This window comes from Drosophila ficusphila, unplaced genomic scaffold (assembly GCF_018152265.1).
Source record: "Drosophila ficusphila isolate 14025-0441.05 unplaced genomic scaffold, ASM1815226v1 contig_414, whole genome shotgun sequence".
Lineage (NCBI taxonomy): Eukaryota > Metazoa > Arthropoda > Insecta > Diptera > Drosophilidae > Drosophila > Drosophila ficusphila.
Genome location: NW_025064328.1, coordinates 14,420,334 through 14,443,055, shown reverse-complemented (window position 1 = coordinate 14,443,055; position 22,722 = coordinate 14,420,334). Strand labels below are relative to the sequence as shown.

Here is a 22,722-nt window from a genome sequence, read left to right as displayed (position 1 = left end):
TTATGTCCTTTCTTTTTCCGTTTCCCTCTCTTAGAGCCTTAAAGATCGCTCAAGCCAAAGTCAAACAAGCACAAACGCAGCAACAGCAGCAGCAGGATGTAAGTCCACCTCAACTTGTTAGCTTATACTTCGGTATCTGAACTGGGAATCTTTTTCAGGCTGGGCCAGCTGGCTTCTTGAAGAGCTTTTTCTAAAGAGTGCCCCCGAAAAGCAGGAAAACAAATATGCAGATGAGGCGGCAGGAATACACCCGTACTATTTACCCAACAGCGATAATGGAAAACCAAAAGAGCAACAAATTACCAAAAGCACTGTCTACTATTTTGTATACTACCGATGCCGATACCGATACCGATACCAATACTGATACCGATAACGATACCGATACCACTACCACTACCAACTATGCAGTATTTCTACGACTCTCACACACACTATACAAACTACACACACACACACTGACACACACTTGTAAATGACACCATGTAAATGCAAACTGCAATTATTTGATATTTATGTGTATTGTGTAATTAGGTTGCCGCTATACTCAAATTGTGGATGCATTTAAAAGTCAGCTCGTATAGCGTACTTTGTAAACTTTCTTAACTCTCTCTAACTCACTAACTCGATCCTTTTTCGAACTCAACTCGAACTCAACTTAAAGTTTATCGTTAGCCAGGACCCCCTGTTGCCCGAATTCCCCCGCGAGCTTTCTGTCCCCCACTTTCTCTCTGTCGGTCGGAGCTGAAGAACGTAGACTACGTCCTCGGCCCCCATAATCCTTCCCGTAGGACCACCATCCCGTTAGAGCTGCTTTGGACCCGAACAGGTGCAGCGGGCACCATCAATTATCGTCGATATATGGTTATAGTTAGTCAGACAGGAAGATCGGAACATCACTCGCCTCACTAGCACACTGTACATAGGCATTGGCATCAGACTCAGAATCAGAAGGGAAAGGACACAATACGTAGAGCAATAAAGGATAAACACAGATAATAGCAGCGTAGTTACGAGTATATATGTAAATCATAGTTACATGCATTGCGATGAAGTTATACATATTGCCTAGCCTTTAGCCGTGTACCAAAGAACTATCAATATAGACCCAGGAGGACTACCTACCTACTACCATTCGTATCAGCTAGCACGGATATTATCGATAAACGTCAACTACACAAGTGCAATCTCTATTTTAATTAGTCAAATCTACACGATATGCCCCTAGCCCCCGATCCCCGTTCCCCCGACTAAATAGACGAGTCCCTTACGCAAGCTTTACCAAGTCAGCTGTGAATGCGCATTAGTGCTTATAGAGTCTCGTAGAAGATCGATATTCCTCTAGTTGCTTTTGGTTCGGATGCAGGCGGAAGTGTTATTGTTATCGGACTTAGGGACGCACCCCAGTAACGCATATTATATAGCCTCGGAGGAGTAGAGTGTACAAACTGTAGAGTACCGCATTGACTAGCAGGAATTAGTTGGTCCATTGAGTGTATTTCCGTTCAGTATGGTTTACCTAGAAGGAAGCATATGGAGGGAGGAAGTACGGAGTTATCACTGCCAGTGTAAGCAAGAATATTGATAGAGGGAGGTCTTTAATCCTAGGGCCTGTCATTAGATTACCACTTGAGTTTCGGTTACTGTGTGAAACCAGCCACGAAGACATTCAGCGAAGACACAACACAATCATATCATACAAGCCTATATCATAACCCCAGAACGAAGGACAGTAGGTCCCCACCCCCTACCAACTATGTATTTCCATTTGTAATGAGAAGGGATCGATTGTGGGATTGACAGAGGAGGCCCTCCACCTCTTAGGTAATCGATTAACGACCAAGTAACTACGATAGAGCTGCACTCTCGCTTTGCGTTCCGTTCAGCGATCGTTCGATTTGTGTACATAAGTTAGGTCCTCTCTCGCCAGGAAGTTCCCCCTCAAGTTCCTAAGTTGCAGGAACCCCGGGTTTTTCGGTGCAGCTGAAGGGCAGAAAACCAGACAAACCAGAGCTCGCGAGTCAAGTAATTATCGGTGGCATCTTCACGTTCGACGCAGGTGTACATAGGTGTCTAGTTATGTAAGCATGACAGAAGCTGTATAATATATGAAAGTCTACTATATACGATATGATTAACCATCAGCCAGATTAACACGCAGACCACTGAGAACACGAGAACAATTAACTATCGACAAATCAAGCGAGCGAACTTCGCGGTAGGACACTCCACAAAGGACACACCACGTTGACAATACAACCACCCACAAGACACGTTAACACTGAACACTAAGAACCGGAATCACCTTTGAACAAGACCATTAAGCTAATGAAAGCCAACATATCTGAGTCAAGATAGCGCTAATCTCATGTCAACCGGGGACAACCTGATGACAGGTCACCAACTCAGTCACTCGTCACTCAGTCACCTTCGATCTTGATCTCGACTTCGATTTCCAGTTATAGAGGACGGAACGTTTGCCTTTACTACTTAACTTAACTTACCACGTATCGTATTGTTAGCCTAGATAGTCTCAATTAACGCAGCAGCAGCGGCAGCAGCAGAAGTGGCAACCAGCTGAGAATAAGAACATGAACTAACGGTCTATCTACTTATAGAACTTGCCGTACACTTTAATCATATTATCCCCGCCGTCGTGTACCCTACTTATAGATACAAATACGAATACAAATACAGATACAAGTACGAATACAAATGCAAATACAAATACAAATACAAATACAAATACAAATACGATTACGAAACTAAAGGATAGCGAGGAAGCTTCGATAACTTTTTCTATACCAGTCTAGCGAAAATAACAAACGTAAACGTAAACCAAAATCTGAATCCACAGCAAGCCCAAGTCTCGAATAATGTAATTTAGCAAATTGTAACTCAATATAGGCACTCTTGCTCTCACACAGACCCGAAGATCAGGCGAGAATCGGCGGCAGATTAATGAATTTATATTACCGATAATGCAAGCGAAGATTAACCCAGTGTGTACTTCTCTGTACATAGACCTATATATATATATATATATATAATACTTACGACTAGAGCAAGCATACGATAGATGAATATAGGAATATACGGATACAAAACATATACATAGCAGATATGGAAAGAGAGCGCAAATTATATAGATACCACAGCATCATCCATCGAGGATCAGAGCCGAGATCGTAGTCAGATAGCCAGAGAGCCAGATAGCCAGATAGGCCGATAGGCAGATAGCCGGATTGTCGGACGGAGAGGAGGGGGCGGAGCAGGAGAGTAGCCCAGAAACCAAGTCCCAAAGCCGAATCCGATACCGATAGCGATACCGATACCGAAATATCCACAGAGAACGATAAAATCCAAAGGAAGAACAACAATTTCGTGTAAACATTTTTTTAACAAGTTTGGTGATCTACGATATTGGTAATAATTATTGATAATATAATAAAATAAAAGGATATATATATATATACACATACATATATTATACAAATATATGAAGTAAAGCCCAGTACTCAGAACAGCAACTTTTTCGGAAGGTGAATAGCCGCTTTGGCGCAGTGTGACCGGTCATTAGATAAAGTCACCAATAGCTTTGGCCACACTGTGCTCGAATCCTGCTCTAAGCTCTGCCACCCGATTTCTACTGAAACTTGTGATCCGAACAAACCTTGTCGATCTGAGCACTGGACTTTAGCAGGAGTAGGCAATTGAACGGAACAAGGGGAGGCATACATAAAGTACGAGTAAATATTTATTATATAATGTTTTTTAAGTAACTTATAGTAAGCCAGTATATATACACACATATATATAAATTATACATATATGAAACTACATAAGTTTACAAGGTATATGAGAAAACAAACGACAAACCAAATTAAGAATCAACCACAACAACAAAGAGCAACATTAAAGGTAAACAACAAAAACGCAACCGCAGCAACTAAACAAAGTAAACGATTAGAGGTGAGGTGGGAAAAATATAATAATAACAAAGTAAATAAATTTATTATATACATACATACATAGAAGAATATTACAAATGGAGAAAGTCGAGCGCAATGAAAGCGAGATGAAAATGATTATTTGAAACATGTTCATTATATATAAATGTCATTACAAATGTTCTTCAAAACTGCCTACCAATAAAATATATTTCAAATAATATCAGCCAGTGTCGTGTTGAACTGAGTTTGTGGGAGTTTTTCTGATCGAGACAAGTTACAGCTAAAGAATATTTTCTTTCTAGGTTTTTAAATTACCCGCCTTTTTCGAGGGTTGCCTCACGAAATCCAAGCAGTGCTATTCATTCTACACAGGCTCTGTAAATTATATCTGTAAAGAAGGTAAGCAGTGAATGTATGTAAAGTAATGTAAGATGGTTTGGGTCCGTGACAATAATATTATTTTTTAAATCAATTCTATTTAAGATTTCTCTATTTTACATTTAAGATCGATTAAAATACCTAAATTTTTATATTTTTCAGTTCTGAATGATATGTTGTATCATTTCGAGCAATTCATAGTATAATTTCGGTTTCTTTTATTTTTTTAGTCAAGAGTAACCGCTTGTCTTTTTTTCTTGGAACATAGTTAAAACATCAAAGTGTTAAACTATTTTAATGAATTTTTGTTGAGTCATCTAAGTATATGCAAATAAAACATGGCCAGCGCTTTTCGGAAAACATAAAACAAAGAGAACTACAAAGAAGTACAACATTTCCTGTAGCCACTTTTGGCCTAAAGCACTTAGAAAATCAATTTTAGACCGCCGAGAATAAAGTAGCAAGTTCCAGTAAAACTTTTGCCTCCCCGCAATGTTTAACATTCTTGTGGGAAGAAATATTCAGAACAGCCTGCAAAAATTTAATCAGCCCTGGAAGAAAAACATTCATTACGGGTCCTTTATTTATTTTATCAGCTTGGAACGAAAATGTGTCCCAAACTCCGCTTTACGGGCCCGCAGTTAGTGGGTGCTTTTGGGGGTTCTTCGGAAGGTTTCCGGGGGCCCTTCAGAGGGTTTCCGGGGGGTGGAAGTGGAGCAGTGACAGCTGCCCTATAAAATATTAAAAGTCGCACACACACACACAAACACACACAGAGATTCGGGCTGCAGAACCTCGTGTGATGTAATCCATATTGCTGGAGCCATGTAACGCAGGAAGGGTACTATATACATACATACACACACTACACTCGTATATATTTGAACAGAGCACATGACTCCTATGTGTAATGCGCACATTACATGGCCCCATATATTTAGAACGCTGCTGGCCCACCTACAATTGGATTACCAACAACAGGCTCTCGGAAAAAGGAAAAACGTCGGAAAAGCTCCTTGGGCGCCACACCCACCCCACCTTCGCCCCCTTTTGGCGCATGTGCCGCTTTCGACGCCTCCGTCGCTGCCTCTTTTATCGATTGACCCAATTTGCGGGCATATATAGTCGGGCGTTTTTTTATCTCCCCCCCGACTAAGTTGCGCCATTCGCAGTATGTATATAATTTGTATCCACCCCCGCACATTCCAACGGTTTTCTTGTCCTTTCAACGTCCTTTCCACACGGGAAAAATTCGCCTTCGGAGAGGACTATTTTTACGGGGAGAGACCTAAGAATAAAACGTTCGAATTGCCGCAAAACTTTAGTTCAAGGTTCCTAGAACTTTTTCTGTATTTTGGAGAGATTTGAAGATTGCCATTGATTGGAGAGTTCTTAACGATGAATTATCTCTTCAGTTTTCAATGATTTTTAAGCTGTTCTCAAATACTTTTGGGATTTCCCAATCTCTACCCAAAACAGAGCCACCCATTTATCTTCTAGCAGGTTATCTTCAGTCCGAGTTCCGTCCATAAAACTCCACACAAGATAAACAAGAAGTACGCCCATTGCAGCGTTTTGGCCTAGAAACCAGTGGAAAAAGAGAAAACAAAGAACGGAGTACGGAACGCGGAGAATGGAGAATGGAGAACTGGGCAAATAGTAGACTTTTGATCGGGCCACGAAGAAGCGACAACAAAGCGCTTGTTTGATTATGCTGGCCAAGCATAAAACCCATGTACCTTGTATGCCGCAGATACCAAACACAAAATACAAAACACAGATGTACGTATGTACATACACACTGACACGTGTAATTGACCTACTTTCCCCACTCGAAAAAGTGTTTCTGTGTGAGTGGCCCGTCCAGCTATTCGGATGCCATAGAAAAACGAAACAAGGGAAGGAGGAAAGTGCAAAGAGGAAAGAGGAAAGAGCGAGTGGAACGCGCAGAAGAGGCGGCTGAAAAAGCACAGAGCCTAGATAAGATAAACGAAACAAGTACGGCGTTGCTCACAAAGTCGCTTTGATGTACATACGTATGTATGTATGTATGTATGTAGGCTGCGGGAACGGCGATCGTGTGTAATAACCCAGAATTGGTGTAATTAAGGCAGGAACAATGTAAGAAGTATCTCGCAGATACGAAGTACATAGGAGCTTTTGCGGCTGGCAAAGCTCGCAGATACGCTTTCGCCTCGAATCAAATAGTTTGTCGCGCGCGACTTTTGTCGCTTTGCGGCGCCGACCTATTTACTGCGGCGTATCCATTAGATACATGCACAGAACAATTGCTCGAGAACACCAAAAGGGGTTTCCGAGAGATCTGTCGGAATGCGCTGGCCGAAAATCGAAGAGCGCTGAAAATGCACAAATGCGAACATCACCGCCCCCAAAGGTGGCTAAAATGGAGCCCGCCGGGCAATTACCCGCTATCTGTTGGGGCCTCAGATAGTTCTGTTTGCTCTCCGGCGCGACACTGATAAAGGCAATTAGCAACGAACATGTGGGGCCGAGCTGAAGTCGAAGCGAGGCGCCCAGCACGGCTGACAAAGTACTGGAAAAGCAGCTCTAAGCGGCAACTTAATTAATTAGTTTCGAGCGAAACGCCCCTTGCAATTCGTCGTGTATCTCGCGCAGATAAAAAACAGCTCGTATCGAAGACTCCCTTTTCTCGAACTGAGAAATTAAATGCATCAATAAGCATGCTTTGGGAAGCAAAAACTATTTATACTTGAAAAGTTATTCAATTTCTCATTGATCAAAGAAGTATCTAAAAACGTATAAGTCCAAACGAAAAGTATTGTTAGCAAAACAAAAAACAAAATGCCGTCATTAGTAAGCATTAGAAACAACCGAAAGCTGAAATCTTGCTCGCAAATCAAAGCGCTGTTTTCCCGCAGTGCAGATACTTTCTGGCCGCACTTAGCAGTTAGTCAGCAAGTCGCTGGCCGCGCTTGCCGTGTTTGCCGATTGTTAACACGCCGTCGACCGGCTATTTTCGCCGCTGATGTAATCACTTTTTCAGCAAGAACAGAACCCCCTTTGAAAAAAAAGAAACAGAAAAACAGCCATGTAACCAAAATCAGTTTCGATTTAGTTTCGTCAGTCGCCGGATCGGGTCGACCCGCAAAGTACCCTATAAATGGTCGGTTCACAGATATAACACACAGAAATTACACACCGAGAGAATAGCTTAGCCTAAGATTATCACTACGTTAGGGTTTTGGGCTTAGCTGTTCAACCGGCTCAATCGGAGCGGTCCGGACTGGAGATCTGGTCCGGGCCGAAGGTCGCGTTGGCACTCGGCGCCGGTCCTGCGGGCAGCGGCCTGATGAGCTCGGTCCGGCGGCGCTTCAGCTCCTGGCGCGAGGAGCTGAGCCGCTTGCTCCGCTTCATGTTGGTGAACCGCACGTAGATCTTGCCGCGCCTCTCGGTGCGGTAGTAGTGGAGCTGCTCCTGCGGGAAGAGCTGCAGGATCTCGCGCTCCAGCAGGTGGCTCCGCTGCAGGGTCAGGTGCAAGTGGTTCTCCTCGTAGTAGCTGCACACCAGCTGGATGAGCAGGAGCCGCTGCACAGCGTCCAGGGGCTCGTTCAGGCCAATGCGCTCTAGCAGCGACTGGGACTTCGCTCCGGAGGCCCGAAGGATGCCCACGATGCTGACCTCCTGGTCAGCCACCGCTCCTGGCTCCTCCTTGCAGGCGGAGGTTCCTCCGGAGGAACCGGCTCCCGGTTCCGGTTCCGCTGCCCGCTGTGGCTGCGCCGGAAGCAGCTCCTGCTTGACCAGCGCCATCTCGTTGGCCATCTGCGGGACAGTCTGCTCCATGGGCATCTGGAAGGGCACGGGCATCTCCCCGGGCTCGCTGCTGGCCAACAGCGACTGCGCCGGCACCGCCTTGGCCAGGTCCACGGTCTTCTCCATTTCCTCCAACCCCTCCGCCGCGTGGCCCATGCCCAGGGGCGTCTGTCCCTGGCAGACGGCCTGGGCCTGCACCTCCGAGCAGCGGCACCCGGAGCAGTGCGTCGATCCCTGCCCCTGGCCGCCCTGCAGGGGCACGTTCAGCCAGCGCCGCCAGCGCTCCAAGTGGTGCTCGAAGCGGATGCGCGTTCCGAAGCGGAAGTTCCGCAGCAACTCGGAGACGTGGTGGCGCTTTATCATCTGCAGCTCGTCCACGTTGATGGCCTCATCTGGAGAAGAGTAAGGACAAATTGGGTAATCTGCTTTTTAAGCTAAAGCATAATAAATATTTATGTTTTTTTTCATTAATAATATTTTGTATATATGTATACATATATTTCTTTTAATAATTAATAACTATTTTCAACCCCATAATAGAAAGACCTTGACTCGACAGCCAAGTCTGAACCCCGGCGACACACTCAGGGTTAAAGTCGCGTTCTCTTTGCTCCCGCTCTTTATCGGCGCTTGTGTTTTGGTTTGTTTACATATGTATGTACAGGCGTTCATATATACATATGTACATACCTTGCAGGTGGGGCAGCAGATCAGCGACGTCCCATGACTGCAGAAGCTCGCGCAACTCCTCGTAATCTTCTTTTCCAGGCATCTCCAGCAGCTGCAAGCCGTGAGATTCCAGCGTGGAGTTTTCCACCGATCCAGAGCCACGTGGCATGTGCGGGGGCGATGATGTACACGGATTCATTCGACTACAACCGGGCGTACATCCTTTCGTCACGAATAAGAGTGCAACACTGAATTTTTGCAACAGGCGCGTTCTCTCCCGTCCCTCACGCTCACACACACTCGCACGAACGCCACGCATACATACGGTTTTCGTTTGGGTTTCATCGCGTTTTGTTCTTCATCGTTTTTGTTTCGTTCATTCGTAGTCGGCTTCGCAAAACTCAACGAACGGCGTATGAACCAAGGGAGTAGGCAGCCGTAGAAAAGGGGTCAAGCGTAACTTATTAACTTTATTCAAAATTAATTTTAAAAATTTCAAATATTTGCACCGTTCTGTTATCTTTCATTGATGGAAGTTTTCTTGTTTGAAACCCCCTCAAAAAGCAATCTCAACCACACCCTTGGTATGTACAACCTACTTACCTGTGCTGGCTGTGTGTACATTCGTATGTATGTAAATGCAGCGGTTACTGTTTTCGTGTCGCTGCACGTAAGTTTGTTTGATTGTTTATTGATAAATTCGCACTAGCAGCGCTTCAAACAGCTAGCAGATAAGACCGATCGCTCACTCCCCTACCTTTTTCCCATATTGCATTGAAAAATAGCTGTAAATAACGAAAATTCTCTGACTCTGAATTTCTTACATATGTACATACATATGTATGTGTGTCAGAGCTTCAATTATTTTTCCTCATAAAAAGTATTATTTTTTTCCTGGGAATTTAACCGTCGACTATTCTAGGCATATGTACATATGTACTTACATACTTACATACATACATATACATATATGTATGTTCTTCGTCGAAGATCTTGTGATCGAGTTGCTGTTCCATTTCCAAATCGGCTATTACTTTAGTGCGATTTAACTCCTTAAAATCACAACTTTGTTTCTGCACCCTTGGGTAAACGAGTAAACGATCCCCATTTGGGGACTTGGTTTCCGATTCTGAAAAGCATATGGTTGGGGAAGTAGCGGGGGTCACTGACGCTGACGATTAAATTTCTGCGTTGCTCGGCTATTTGAAGTATTGGTTTGAAATTCAACCTCAAGACGTCATCAACATCCATGGCTCAAAAATGAAGTAGCCAACAACGCTGCCACAGCGGTTCAATGAACTTTCTTTTGTAAATGTTTTCCTTTCTTCGCTCTCTCTCTGCGTCCCTCCCTCTTTTCTTTTGGCTCCCTCTTTTTGTTTACTTAGCTGCATTGTCGCTGTGTGTCGGCTGCCTTTTCTTCTCTCACTCATTTTTGGACGGCGACTTTCCGGAGTTGCACTCGGAGTTTCTCCTGTCTTTTGGGTTTCCTCTTTCGGGGAGGGGGGACTGCAACTTGTTTGGCTCAAATGCCTTCATTAACGCCGCACACTCCCGGGGAATGTGGGGAGCCAAATGGAAATTCCGTGTCACGGATTCCCGGACTCGTTCCGGGGGAAAAGTGCCCAGTGCCGGGCAAACGACCTTCTCATCCCCGAAACCGTTTCGGTTTACATTTTCGCAACCTCTACCTGACCTGACAGAATTTCCCCCAGTCCCAAGCCAAACGAGCTCACTGATACGGAAAAAACTCAGACCCAAAATCGTAATTCAAACTCTGAAGACCTTCTAATTATATTTATTCAGAGCCAGCGCGCTCTTTGGTTACCAATTAGGCGCAGATTGTCTGCCTTTGGCCAAGATTGCGGCCAGGAAAAACAGAAACTGCCAACAAAGTATCCCTAAATTAGTCATTAGCATGTACTTTGTCTGACCCGAATAATAGACAACATAAAATATGAATTTAATCTTTAAGTCATCAGACAAGGAATTCTTTTTTAAATATTTCAAAATGTAATACATATGTACAAACATCCGAAAGTATGTACATATTTGCTAATATTGTGGGCAGTAGCGAACATTCGGATAATAATTTCGAACGGAAATCCTATGGATAATTTCACACATAAAAATCCAGCAATAAACGAAACGAGCTGATTACATTCTCTTCAAACTTAACTTCCTGAATTTGGCGATCAGACCATTAACTAGAAGATCCAATTGCCAAGGAATTGTAAATATGTACGTGCACTCATATGAAAATACATAGATATATGTACATACATATATGCAAATGTCAGCAAACTGGTTCTATTTCAAAATACCCTCCCCAAACATTGCAATTGCATTCGGGAAAAACTAAAAAGAAAATAAACAAAGGAAGTGGAAGCCCCTTGATAAGGCGCAATTTCTTGCCAAGTTATCATTCTAATGAAAAGTGCCTTGGCCGCCAGGTAAAAATGAGAAACAAAGAGACATTTTCTGCCCCTATATGTTGTATGAATGTTCCGTGCGTCGGATGAATTGTTTCACAAAGGAAACTGCAAAAGAATGTGGAAACATGCGCAGTACTGGCCGACTTTCCAGGGTGGGTTGAGGTTTCGAGGCGGGAAAAAGCCCGGGGGTGACTGGGTTTTTCGGGAAGTGAAGGTCCCAGTAAGGAAGTTGCATCGGAATTTGTTTGCGAGGAATATCAAAGCAACTCCCTTCTCCCAAACGGAAGATACATACATTCCAAAAATGCGAGTTTTGTGTTTCTTGGTTTTTTGAGATCGGCTTTACCACTGCTCCTAATCAATCCCAAGGCGGAAACAGCAGTGCGTCTATCGCCTGGAAGTGACTAAGTTTTCATTTTGCTTATCAACTGCGCAGCAGCTGGCCAAGTTTTTCCGCCTTTGTGCGCAATTCCCAGTCGCGGCTTTTCAGATATTTTCCCTTCAAGAGCGTTAAATGGGGTTTTCGGGGTCTGAGCTTCTGCCGCAGACTTCTTGGGGGCCTCGCGAGCGGCGAGCAGCGACGGCGACGTCGACGCCGTGCCTCGGTGACCTACACACTGGCACACCCCCAAAGCCCCCCACCCCAGCGAGTACATGGAAAAGCTTGTACAGACCCCACTTTATGTACACTTTTATGGCCATGTGCTGGGGCCTCGGCTTTCGTGGGCTCCACGCCACGCATATAGAAGCGTAGAAGTACAGAAACGATTTTCGGCCGAGCAGAAAGCGAGTTGGAGTCTGATGGGCCATTCGCCAATCCTGATCCGCTGGCATTAGACGCGTTCCATGGTGTGCAGCGCGCGAATTCGCTTATCAGTTGGCTGATAAACCAGTTCTGGACAATCTGGACCAAGTAAGTAGCGGACGGCCGCCGGGGAGCTCTGAGTCGAGCCATCTGACAAATAGAAAGACGAGTTATGGGGACTTTCCGTTGCGGAACTCTCTTTCAAATGGGTTTTATGGGTGCTTTCTCAAAGTTTTTATAACAAAAACGATTCGTGCTAGTGTGAAGCTTTGTAATACACAATCTTGTAGACAAAATAACGGTAACTTCAATGGACTTTTTATATTACCAGCCTAACCAACTATGTACATACTTGTGTGATTGAACAAACATTTTAAAAGGAACAAACCATTTTCAAGAACCAATGGTGATACAAATGTTTTTCTTAATTTTGTATAATGTTAAAAGTGTAAGATGCTAACAAAAAAATTCAATTCAGAACCTTTTTCATAGTTGTGGAATTTTGACCCCATAGTGTCGGCTCGCTGATAACACTACTTCCATCGACATCGCCCCACACTAGAACCAAATCGCATAGGCTTAAAGTCCAACTGTGGACCAGATGCCAGATGTCGGGGCAGAAGCCATTAAATATTAATAGCTATTGGCAAGCAGCCGACCTGCAGCACAATAATTGCATAAAATTACAGAGCCAAGCGAACGCTTCTCGGCTGTATCATTCGCCATCGATTTTTCGAGTTATTCTCGGCGTCGGACTCTCTAATTAGTCACTAATACATACGTGTGGGTTGTTCAAGGTGTACGGCTTTTTGTTCCCAGCCCCAGCTGATGGATTAGAACTTAAAGTTCAAAAGCTCAGTCCACAAGGCTGCAGCTCGCCTCCAATTAAAAGTGGTTATGTTGTGGGATTAGAGAAACCTGTTTTCCCGAAGCTGCCCAGTAGAACCACTGTAATGCTCGGAAAGAGCGGTTTCTGACAAGATTCTTCTTAGTAGAATACACTGAAAACCATTTGAAATGATTTTGAAGAGAGTTAACAAAAAGTGTGGTGTGGGGTAGTAATAACAATATATGTATGTATGTACATTTGTATGTACATATGTATGTATGTATGTATGCGTAGTACATTCCTTGAATGTTTATACTTTCATTCCTTAGATGATTTCAAGCTTAAATGCTCTCGAAATTCCCCTTACCCCAGAAAGCCTTAGATGCCCCTGATCCGAAGTCATTTTAACCAGAATTTGTGCGTGTTCGGAGTAATTGAAAGACACTCTCCAAAAAATCCGAAAAATCGGGGGAACACAGAAGTTCGTGCCTGGAGCGCATTAACTTTTAACCCAAAAAAAGACGAACAAATTTTCTGGTCTTTTCGGTTTCTGTTTTGCGGTTAAGAAAACGTAAACAGAGACGAAAATTAAAAGAAATCACATGCAACTCACGTCTGCAGAGCGAGTGGGATGGCGATAGCTCTCTTGACAGCTTTCTTCTGCTTTGCTTTGGGCTTATGGTTTTTTCCCGTGTGGCTTTTAATTTTTGAGCATAAAAACATAAAACGCAAAAGGCAGCAGCAGTTGTGGCGTCATCGCCGAAAATTTGTTTCGCTTTCGAACTGGTTTTAATTTATTTTCTGATGTCGTCATCGCGAAGACCCCAAAAATTGCATCAATTTCCGCCCACTTCCAAGCCAGCCCCTCGGATCCCGTTGCCTGGCAACCGAAAAAAGATTGGAAACAGAAACAAAAACAATGGTGCAGCTGCAGCTTTGCGTGCCAAGTGGAAAATCGGTGAAGAAGGAAGAAAATGAGGGGGGCAGTGGCAAGTTGGAGATTCGCGCGCCAATAACCTAGTTTTCAGTTTTCCGTTTCTAGTTGGCACTTACTGCACACAAAGAACTGTCTGTGTGTGTGCGGAAAAACTCGTATATAAAATACATACATACATACATACATACTCAGATACATAACATGTGATGACACACTTTTGCACACATGTTGGGGCGCTGAGAATGTGTTTGTGCCTTACAACTAATCAAACTAACCCACTTTCTTTGGCCAACATGCAGATTTCTAATTAGATTGCAGGTTTATCTTTCGTAATTTACATGGTTACGTTTGCCTTTCAATGGAAAAACATCGAGACGCGGAAAATTTCATCAAAGTGCGCTACACGGCGACAAAGCTACACTTCAATGGAAAACCAGCAGCAACAAAAGTGAGCAGCGACTTGAATGTGTGTCAGCGACAAAGCGCACGCACACAAACATGCCGCCTATGTACAGCGCCGAAAGCTCTGCCTCCCATCCCGTTCGCTCCCGCGCGGAGCAGATAGCGCTGTACTGTACTTGCGCGCAACTCTCCAAGCGGCGACGTCGACGCCAACTCTCCACTCGCGCGCTGGGAAGCGACTTTGGCTCGCGTTTTTCCGTTCTGCGTTTCATTCGCCGTCGAACGTCGACCAGTGCGGTCGGTTTAGCTCTTCACTTGGAAATAAGCAAAACACAAAGTAACGGAGAACCCTCAGTGGGAAAACCCAAGGAGAACTGGCTGAGAGAGCGCGTCCTACGCTGTTGCTAACGTCGAAAATAGTCGCGGCGGTTGAGTTGGTGGTGGTTTTCCTAGTGAACTTTGCCTGCATAGCCGCAGACCGGGAACAGCCAAACAAGCAAGAAAGCGGACAATTAAAATCACAGAGGCGAACCGCGGATTACGTAAAGAACAGGAATATCGAGGGAGCCAAGTCAAAAGAGGGAGATGGCAGCAGGAACTGGATGACACATTTCTTTTTCTGAATCAATTACGCAACTTGCAAATGGCGCTGCCGCCGTTGCCGTCCCGCTCGCTCGCGTGTTTCTAAGGCCCGTGAATGTGTGCTTTTCATTATCGGAAGACAGACGGCAAGTCGGAAAAAAAAAAAATCCACACATACATATTTTTCACCCAAATTCGGAGAGAGCGAAAAGCTCCGGCGACGTCATATTTTATGGAACACACGTCCGAGCGCGTGAATTCTAACAAAGCGCTTTCGCTTCGTTCAGTTCGGCTTCGTCGAGTCTGTTGCCTTGGTTTCGCTTCGTCAACTCGCGTCATTTGCAGCTGCACAGCGACCAAAGCTGGCCGCGTTTTTTCCGCGCGTTTCGCTTCTCCTTCGCTTCGCGGTAATCTAATGGAATTTTTTGCGCCCGCGAGTGTTTTCTCCAGCCAGCAGTGGACTAGTTTTTGCTGTTTATCAGCCTATCAGCAACGTACTGCAACCTATGTGGGAGCGAGACGGGGACTCACTGTGCTTATTAAATAGTCAGTCTTTTTCTCTCTCCTATACAAATTGCGGGCGTATCAACATGGGCAGAGTGCCACAAATTAATCATAGTTCTAAGCAGCCACACATTTGTAGTCGAAATAAATAAATGCCCTCTATATTTCCAGCAGCAGTTATTCAGCCGCAACCGTTTGCCTCTTTCCAGTGAGTGCTCTTCGCTCTGCTCTCCTCTTCAATGACTTCATTACACGTTTTATGTTTTATCATTCCACGCACACGCACACTTGCACACTTTGACCCAAGTTTCGGATGTGTGTGCGGCAAAGCTAACGGGTGGGAGGGAGAGGGCGCGCCGAGAACCGTTACGACAGCGCGTGCTTGTTGTTGGTCTTTTTGCTGTTGCCAAGAGTGAATGATGTGTGTGTGTTGTATGGAAGCAAATGAAACTGTACAATGAACGGCGATGGGCAGCGGGGGGAGAGCGGCAGAGAGAGGGGAGCTACGAACTACAACAAAAGCGAAACTTACGTAAACACGCATGTCTACGCGCCAGTGTATCCGTGTGTGTGTGAGAGAATTATGTTTCTAGTTTTTTTTCGAAAAGGAGAAGTAGAAAATCAAGTTTCTATCTGAGGAATGAATCATATTTCGCAGAACAAGTATCTCAGACTAATAAACAATCTTCATTTGTCATGGGACTTTTGCTGACACTTATTTTTCCCATTAATTAAGGGGATATGACTAAGAACTGCAATTGCTGGTGATGCAATTCCCGCTGAAATTATTTTTCGAAAATTATATAAATTGGTTGTTCAGGTGCTCATTACACGAATCATTCGCTTGGAAAAAATAGATATACGGAATGTCATGCCAGCAACTCGATTAGAGATTTTTATTAGTATACAATATACAATGTCGGAGGTAATTGCGTTCGCAGAACGATTTGTGGACCTTGGAAATTCAAACAATAACTATTACTATTCGCAATGTATAATTTATTTTTTGCATTCGAAACTTTGACTTTGTAGTCCGGAGTCGCGGCTCGGTTTTCTATCTCTTTCTAACGCCTGCAGCAGCTGACCTTGAGAGCGAGACAAAGCCAACGGGTAAACAAAGCGGTTGGAAAGAGACGGGAAACAGTAAATACAGATCTGTCTATAATATGTACATTCCGACTTCCATAACTCGAACTAATACTCGATGTACACAAAGCAATTTACATATGTGCAGTCTTATACAAAATGGGGTTTTCAAAAAATATTATAAATAAAAGAAAAGTAAAATAGAAGTTTGATAATAGGAAAATGTAAGGAACAAAGCTACTGCTTAAAGTCTTTATTAATCACTAACCTGTTTTCTGTTCAAAAGCCTGCAGTTTTAAGTAAATATGGGTATGTTATCGTTATAGAAGTAAGTTTGTTCTAAGTGTCGCCTTTTAGCGGACACTCCCCGATTCGAATACCTTAACCCTTTACCTTAATATAGTCATTTCGGGCAATTAAAAAAATATTCAACAGTGAAAGCCTCTAATACATATTTCACAATGTGCAGTGACAGCCAGAATTCATCCTGACGCAGCAAAAATGAAAAGCATTATTTAATGGCGGGATCCTGTTGCTGCTTTGTAGGCTCCAAATCCCCACATCGGATGTCAAGTGAAGTGACGCCATCGTGCATTTGTTGATCTTTGAAAGCTTATCCTACAGTAAATGGAACTAGTCGCGACTCTTCCCTCGTTTGATCTTTGGTCGGTGCGAAATCATAGTCCTTCTGCTTGGCTGCCTGCCCCTTGCAACTTCTCGAAGCGGCTCCATTCGGCGGCTCACAAGTTGGCATTTAATAAGAAGTTGGCCTTGAAGGCAACGAGTTTGAAATTTGTGGATTTGGCTTTTGAGCCGCACTTCAGCCCCAGAACCAGAACACCAGAACACAGCACTTTGTGCCGAGTTGTGTGATTAATGGGGTTTCTTCGGTCGGACTTCTACTCGGCTTCCCTGGAGCTTTGAGCTTTTCGCCTTAGATGCACTGGTTACCTAAGAATAATCCCGGTGCCACGGAGATTAAAGAGTCAGCTCGTACCGCCTGAGATCTCTCTCTGAAAAACGTCATGAGCTGATGTGGTTTTTCCAGAATTCCAGAATACGAATTTAGAGTGTTGCTGACACTCACAGTCCCACACTAAGCAAGTATGCTGCTGAATAAATTACAATTATCCATTAAAATGGCACTAATTAATGTCAACTGGGCCCCCCTCCCCCTGACACTCCCCTCCCGCTTTGCGGCCTTGTTATGCTGGACATGTTGATGTCAGCACATTTGTCGCTTCGAACCGGAGGAAGCGAGTGCTCATGTTTCGGTCTGTAAATGTGGCCAAGCTGGAGGCCGCCGCCGATCCAACATCGATCCGCGCTAATTGTCATTAATCAGGGGCGTTTGCTGGCGCTCGGCGAACAGGGGTAAGTGGTTGTCCGTTTGGCCCACTGGCGGTCAGCTGACAGCTCCCTTCGGTCCGCAATTATCCGCTGCCCCATTGACTGGGATACTCACATGTGTGTGAGTGTGGGTGTAGGCCCTAAGATCTCCTCCGGCCAAGTTGGCCGCAAGCCGCAGACCTCAGACCATCCAGAACCAGCAACATCCACTCGACCACATGACATGCGAGGCGGTTCCAATTTATCGCACTGAGAACGCTTGCCAGTCGCCAGTCATTGGAAAAGCGATTCAACAAAATTTAAAACAATTTAGCTTATGTCACGTCTGCTCGCTCAGTGCCGAGCTGCCAAAGCGGGGAAAAGCGGGGAAAATCGGGGCAAAGCGAGGGGCTTCGAGCGCTTAGAACAAAGCGCCTCAAATTGTATTGTGTCACGCTCGATCTGCGGCCATGCGAACGGGGATATAGCCCCACTAGTCCGCTAGATATGTGTGTGTATATATATATATAGCCACTCATCGCTATATAGATATGGCTCTGGCACACAGTCACGTACATGCTATTTATACGTTTATTCATTTAGTTCGCCTGTTTTAATTATAATTAACGCAGCTCTGTAAATTAACCAGCGAAGAGCGAAGTGTCCGCGGGGTTCTGGTTACCCCCATCCGAAATAGTTGCTCCGGATTAGCGCTGGGCATCGGAAATTATTAGTAAGTAATGCCTTCGGCCTGATAACAATCAACTGGGTTAACTGTCTCCATAATCACGCACTCCCAACCGGAATGTCATGTCAGAAACGCATAAACCCAAGGCGAAAGCTAAGGCTTCGTATCTCTATCTTGATTGCATGGCAATGGCTCTGAGAACAATTGAAGTAATGGTGAGTAAAAAGGGGCTATTTTCTTCAAAATCAAATGAAAGAACTTCCATTCTCAATCTGTAGAACCATCATAACTTTATAGTACTGTCAAAGGTGTACATCCAATCCGTAAAATCGCTCTTATGTCACCAAGGGTTCAAATCAATATGAGTCTCTGCCACCTCCACACCATTTGCAACGCACACTCACGGGTGTATTAACTTTGGACCCATTTCGGGCTTTTATTTCAGCCAAACTGATTGTCAACTGTGGATGAGTTTATGCCACTCGGATGACGTGCTGAAAGCCTCTGAGCAGGTTGTCAATCAGGTTGTCGCACACATCCCGAGCGGCGCCTTAATAATTGATCCCGCCTGCAGCTGGACGACGACGACGGTGGATGGAGGTGCTCTGCACAGCGAGAAAAAACCCCCAATTTCTACCCATTGAAAAGATTATATTGCAGGAATATAGGAGTGGTGATGGGTGACCCACTGTCGAGCCTTTATGTTTTCCGTGTATGACATGGAGCACTGAATGGTGGTGCTGACAGGCACCGATGCCAGCGACTCCGGCGGGGGCAACTCCAACTGGGCCATGACGTGCGGCGAACGCATCGGATTGCGGAGTGCGGAGTGCGGAGTGCCAAGTGGAGCCCAAAGGAAGCGTGTGAAATCCCATTTGGCTAATGGCCAGCGGCGGCTGCAGGAAAATCAACCTGTTCCGAGGCGCCTCCCCGCGCGGAACAGGGAAAACTCGCTTCCAATTTCCACAGCGACTCGCCGAATGTGGGCCAACCAACCAACCAACGGCGTGTCTTTTGTGCTGGTGGGAAAACGGGTTTTTCGTTCGGGTTCTGCAACTGTTTTTTGGCGACTCGCTGACACGCTGGCCTCCTTTTCGCCGTTCCAGCTCTGGCACTCCTAGCCTTCCACTTGCTCTGCTGTGCTGGCTCTGCTGTGCGCTGTGCTGATTTTCCCCATTTCCCGCAGCGGGATCGGGAAAGCGTAATGAGGGGGCCTTCCAGGCGAGATTTTCCCGGGGTGGTTGGGTGGCTGGGTGGCTCAACAGGGTGTGTCGGGGTCACCTTTGTTGCCGTTTTTCGGGGGTGGTTAACCGTAAAACGAGGCGCTCAATTGTGGGAGTTCAGTTCGTGGAGCGGAGTGATGATATCAGCCCGGGGTGGATGATTTTCCGCAAGGAGCTGGCTGCTCCACGGCCCAACCCACCCCTGCCAAAGAAGTCGTAATCGAGAGGGCCCCACTGCAAATCGATATCGCTCATACGCAACGTGAGCCGGACAAAGAACTTAATTAAAAGTGATTCACCCAAGGAGAGGAGGCCAGCGGGCGGTGCATGCATCACCATCACTCTCCGTGCGGCGAATGCCATGCAAATCCCTTCGCCTGACCCACATCTCCGGCTGATTTGAAATTCGAATCTGGCGCGGGTTCATCGGCATCCCGGCAAACTTCCCACAACAAGCCGAAACACAGCGAAAAGGGCAAACACAAATTTATGCTCGCAGCCCACAGCAAGCGGAGCTCATATTTATGGATGCCTTTTGGTTTGGCGCAAGCCGAGGAGCGCTCTAAATTGGGTATACAGAAGATGGGGAGCCCCTGCCATCACCAAACTGTTTTCCACTTCGATATGCTCGCACAAGTACAATTCTGAAAACAAACAACTTTTTGTATATCGTATATAAATTGTATAGAAAAAAGGCTTTATTTATTCTGTGTGGTATAACTATTGTATTACTCTGAATCCAAGGTTATAATTACCTTTGAATTGGGATTGGACTTCAATTAAACAATTTTTTATGTAACAAGACAGGAAGCTTATATACCCTTGTAGTCATCAAATATGTCGAACAAACAACGTAAAGGCTAAACAACATAAAAGCTATGTTGATTGTTTTATTAAGATTCTATATTTTTGGTGATAGATTTAAGACAATTCCAAAAAAAAAAAACATTTACCGATTTTTGACAGGGGTCAGGGGACAGGGGGTCAGTCAAATTGCAATTAAATTGCATTCAATCGATTAGATTAGGCTTCTCTGTTTTACAAAACTATACAACACACATAAATCATTTTAACTGTGAAAAAAATTGCAAAAAATGATCAAGAATATAATACATTATGGGGTCTTAGGTGACTCCTTCACTGCGTTGCAAACTTCTGACTGAAATTATAAAACCCTCTGCGAGGGTATAAGAACTAATCGTTTGGCTGATCCGCTTATAATGTTTTGATAGGGGTAAGAGTTTAATTGCTAGGTTGAGAGCACAAACATTACATATTTTGGGGGCGTATTGGGTCTGTCGCCCACCCAATTACCCAATCCCATCATTAACCATGGCCAGGTGGCATTTCCTTGGGCTGAAAACAGTAATTAAGCAATAAGGAGCTCCTTTGGGGGAATATAAAAGAAAGGTCCCCCTGGGAAGACTGGAGAAGTCATGTATCCGCGATTCCTAGACCGCAACTATCCGCTGGCGAAGCATCTGTTCTTCGTGACCAGGTACTCCTTCGGCCTGCTGGGCCTGCGGTTCGGCCGCAAGATGACCTGGCTGCATCTCTCCTGGCTGCTGTTCAACTTCCTCAACCTGGCGCACTGCTGCCAGGCGGAGTTCGTCTTCGGCTGGAGCCACCTGCGCAGCAGTCCGGTGGACGCGATGGACGCCTTCTGCCCGCTGGCCTGTAGCTTCACCACGCTCTTCAAGCTCGGCTGGATGTGGTGGCGCCGCCAGGAGGTTGCCGCCCTGATGGACCGCATCCGGCTGCTGATCGAGCAGCAGGAGGGCAGGCGCGACCCCCGCAGGGACTCCGCGCAGAGGAGCTACTACGTGATGGTCACCCGGTGCGGCATGCTGGTCTTCACCCTGGGCAGCATCACCACCGGGGCCTTCGTCCTGCGATCCCTGTGGGAGATGTACGCCCGCCGGCGGCAGGAGTTCAAGTTCGACATGCCCTTCCGCATGCTGTGGGTGAAATACATTACCCGATCGGATCGGAAGTATATGATTTATATGATTTGAGCACACAGTTTCCCCGATTTCGCCCACCGAATGCCCTGGTTCCCGGTCTTCTACCTCTACTCCACCTGGAGTGGCCAGGTCACCGTCTACGCCTTTGCCGGGACCGATGGCTTCTTCTTCGGCTTCACCCTCTACATGGCCTTCCTGCTCCGGGCCCTGAGGTTCGACGTTCAGGATGCTCTGAGGCCAGTGGAGGGTGAGTTTCTGGGTTGCGGCCACAATCAATGCATCTAAAGCAGCAATCATCCCTCAGATCCCTCAGCCGGAGAGAGCGAGCGGTGTTGTCAGCGCCTGGCGGAGATTGTGGATCGCCACAACGAAGTGGAGGAGATCGTCCAGGTGTTCTCCGGCATCATGGCAGCCCCCACTTTCGTGCACTTTGTGTCGGCCAGCTTGGTGATAGCCACCAGTGTGATTGACATACTGCTGGTGAGATCTGTTTTCTATTGAGATATCAGATTCCCCTAATCGAATTGTCACTGCAGTACTCCGGCTACAACATCATCCGCTACGTGGTGTACACCTTCACTGTGTCCTCGGCCATATTCCTCTACTGCTACGGAGGCACCGAAATGTCCACTGAGGTGGGTACCCGAATCCTCCGAATCCAAATCAGTGATTTTCCTGCTCTTCTTCCAGAGTCTTTCCTTGGGGGAGGCTGCCTACAGCAGCGCCTGGTACAAGTGGGATCGAGAGACCCGGCGGCGGGCGCTCCTCATCATCCTGCGAGCTCAACGGCCCATCATGGTGAGGGTGCCCTTCTTCGCGCCTTCGTTGCCAGTTTTCACATCGGTGAGTTCTTTGCTGTGCTCTTTTATTACTTAACTAACGAACACACCTTTCAGGTCATCAAGTTTACAGGTTCCATCGTGGCCCTGGCCAAAACTATATTGTAAAAGCGGCAAATCGAAGCACAAATATACATTGAAATTGTTTGGGTTTTCTTTTAATTAGTCCGTGGTATTAGGCTAGCCCGAAAGTATGCAATCTGGACAATCAGTCGTGCAGACTCAAAGTCAATTGGTTTCCAAGGGTCAAGGGTTCAAGTGTTACATTCAATTGCCATTTCACAGAAACCTTAGTAGTAAGACGTTTGAA

At 45.5% G+C, this 22,722-nt stretch overlaps 3 protein-coding genes and 2 long non-coding RNA genes across 5 annotated transcripts in view; 4 read left to right on the top strand and 1 right to left on the bottom strand.

Moving 5' to 3' along the window:
* The window catches only part of LOC108090798 (plectin), a 36,703-nt gene extending 32,537 nt beyond the window's left edge, over positions 1 to 4,166 (top strand). The window contains 2 exon segments of the mRNA XM_043208329.1: positions 35 to 98; positions 159 to 4,166. Coding sequence (XP_043064264.1) covers positions 35 to 98; positions 159 to 194 — 100 coding nt within the window. The 3' untranslated portion in view covers positions 195 to 4,166.
* Positions 4,167 to 6,936: 2,770 nt separating this feature from the next.
* On the top strand, positions 6,937 to 7,527 carry LOC108090980. Its single transcript, XR_001771364.1, has 2 exons — positions 6,937 to 7,166; positions 7,232 to 7,527. It is a non-coding gene; the product is annotated as an uncharacterized LOC108090980 (long non-coding RNA).
* Positions 7,405 to 9,092, bottom strand: LOC108090979. The gene is made up of 2 exons (XM_017189935.1): positions 8,814 to 9,092; positions 7,405 to 8,515 (listed from the first exon to the last, which is right to left on the bottom strand). Exons 1-2 carry the CDS (start codon positions 8,989 to 8,991, stop codon positions 7,578 to 7,580), a joined length of 1,116 nt encoding a protein of 371 aa, XP_017045424.1. The 5' UTR covers positions 8,992 to 9,092; the 3' UTR covers positions 7,405 to 7,577.
* Positions 9,093 to 18,201: 9,109 nt separating this feature from the next.
* LOC108090667 lies at positions 18,202 to 20,406 on the top strand. The gene is made up of 3 exons (XR_001771357.2): positions 18,202 to 18,431; positions 18,516 to 18,601; positions 18,832 to 20,406. It is a non-coding gene; the product is annotated as an uncharacterized LOC108090667 (long non-coding RNA).
* A 313-nt stretch (positions 20,407 to 20,719) lies between these two features.
* Positions 20,720 to 22,545, top strand: LOC108090686 (odorant receptor 45b). Its single transcript, XM_017189472.1, has 6 exons — positions 20,720 to 21,569; positions 21,633 to 21,820; positions 21,878 to 22,053; positions 22,110 to 22,208; positions 22,264 to 22,416; positions 22,470 to 22,545. The coding sequence occupies exons 1-6, from the start codon at positions 21,046 to 21,048 to the stop codon at positions 22,518 to 22,520; spliced, it is 1,191 nt and encodes a 396-aa protein (XP_017044961.1). The 5' UTR covers positions 20,720 to 21,045; the 3' UTR covers positions 22,521 to 22,545.
* Positions 22,546 to 22,722: the final 177 nt, after the last annotated feature.

Excerpts from the sequence above, each read along its gene's own strand:
- LOC108090979 (XM_017189935.1), bottom strand. The coding sequence starts at position 8,991 with ATGAATCCGTGTACATCATCGCCCCCGCACATGCCACGTGGCTCTGGA. Across the intron at positions 8,516-8,813 it reads TCTGCTGCCCCACCTGCAAG|ATGAGGCCATCAACGTGGAC; the intron begins GTATGTACATAT and ends ACTCTTCTCCAG.
- LOC108090686 (XM_017189472.1), top strand. The coding sequence starts at position 21,046 with ATGTATCCGCGATTCCTAGACCGCAACTATCCGCTGGCGAAGCATCTG. Across the intron at positions 21,570-21,632 it reads GACATGCCCTTCCGCATGCT|TTTCCCCGATTTCGCCCACC; the intron begins GTGGGTGAAATA and ends TTGAGCACACAG. Across the intron at positions 21,821-21,877 it reads TGCTCTGAGGCCAGTGGAGG|ATCCCTCAGCCGGAGAGAGC; the intron begins GTGAGTTTCTGG and ends ATCATCCCTCAG.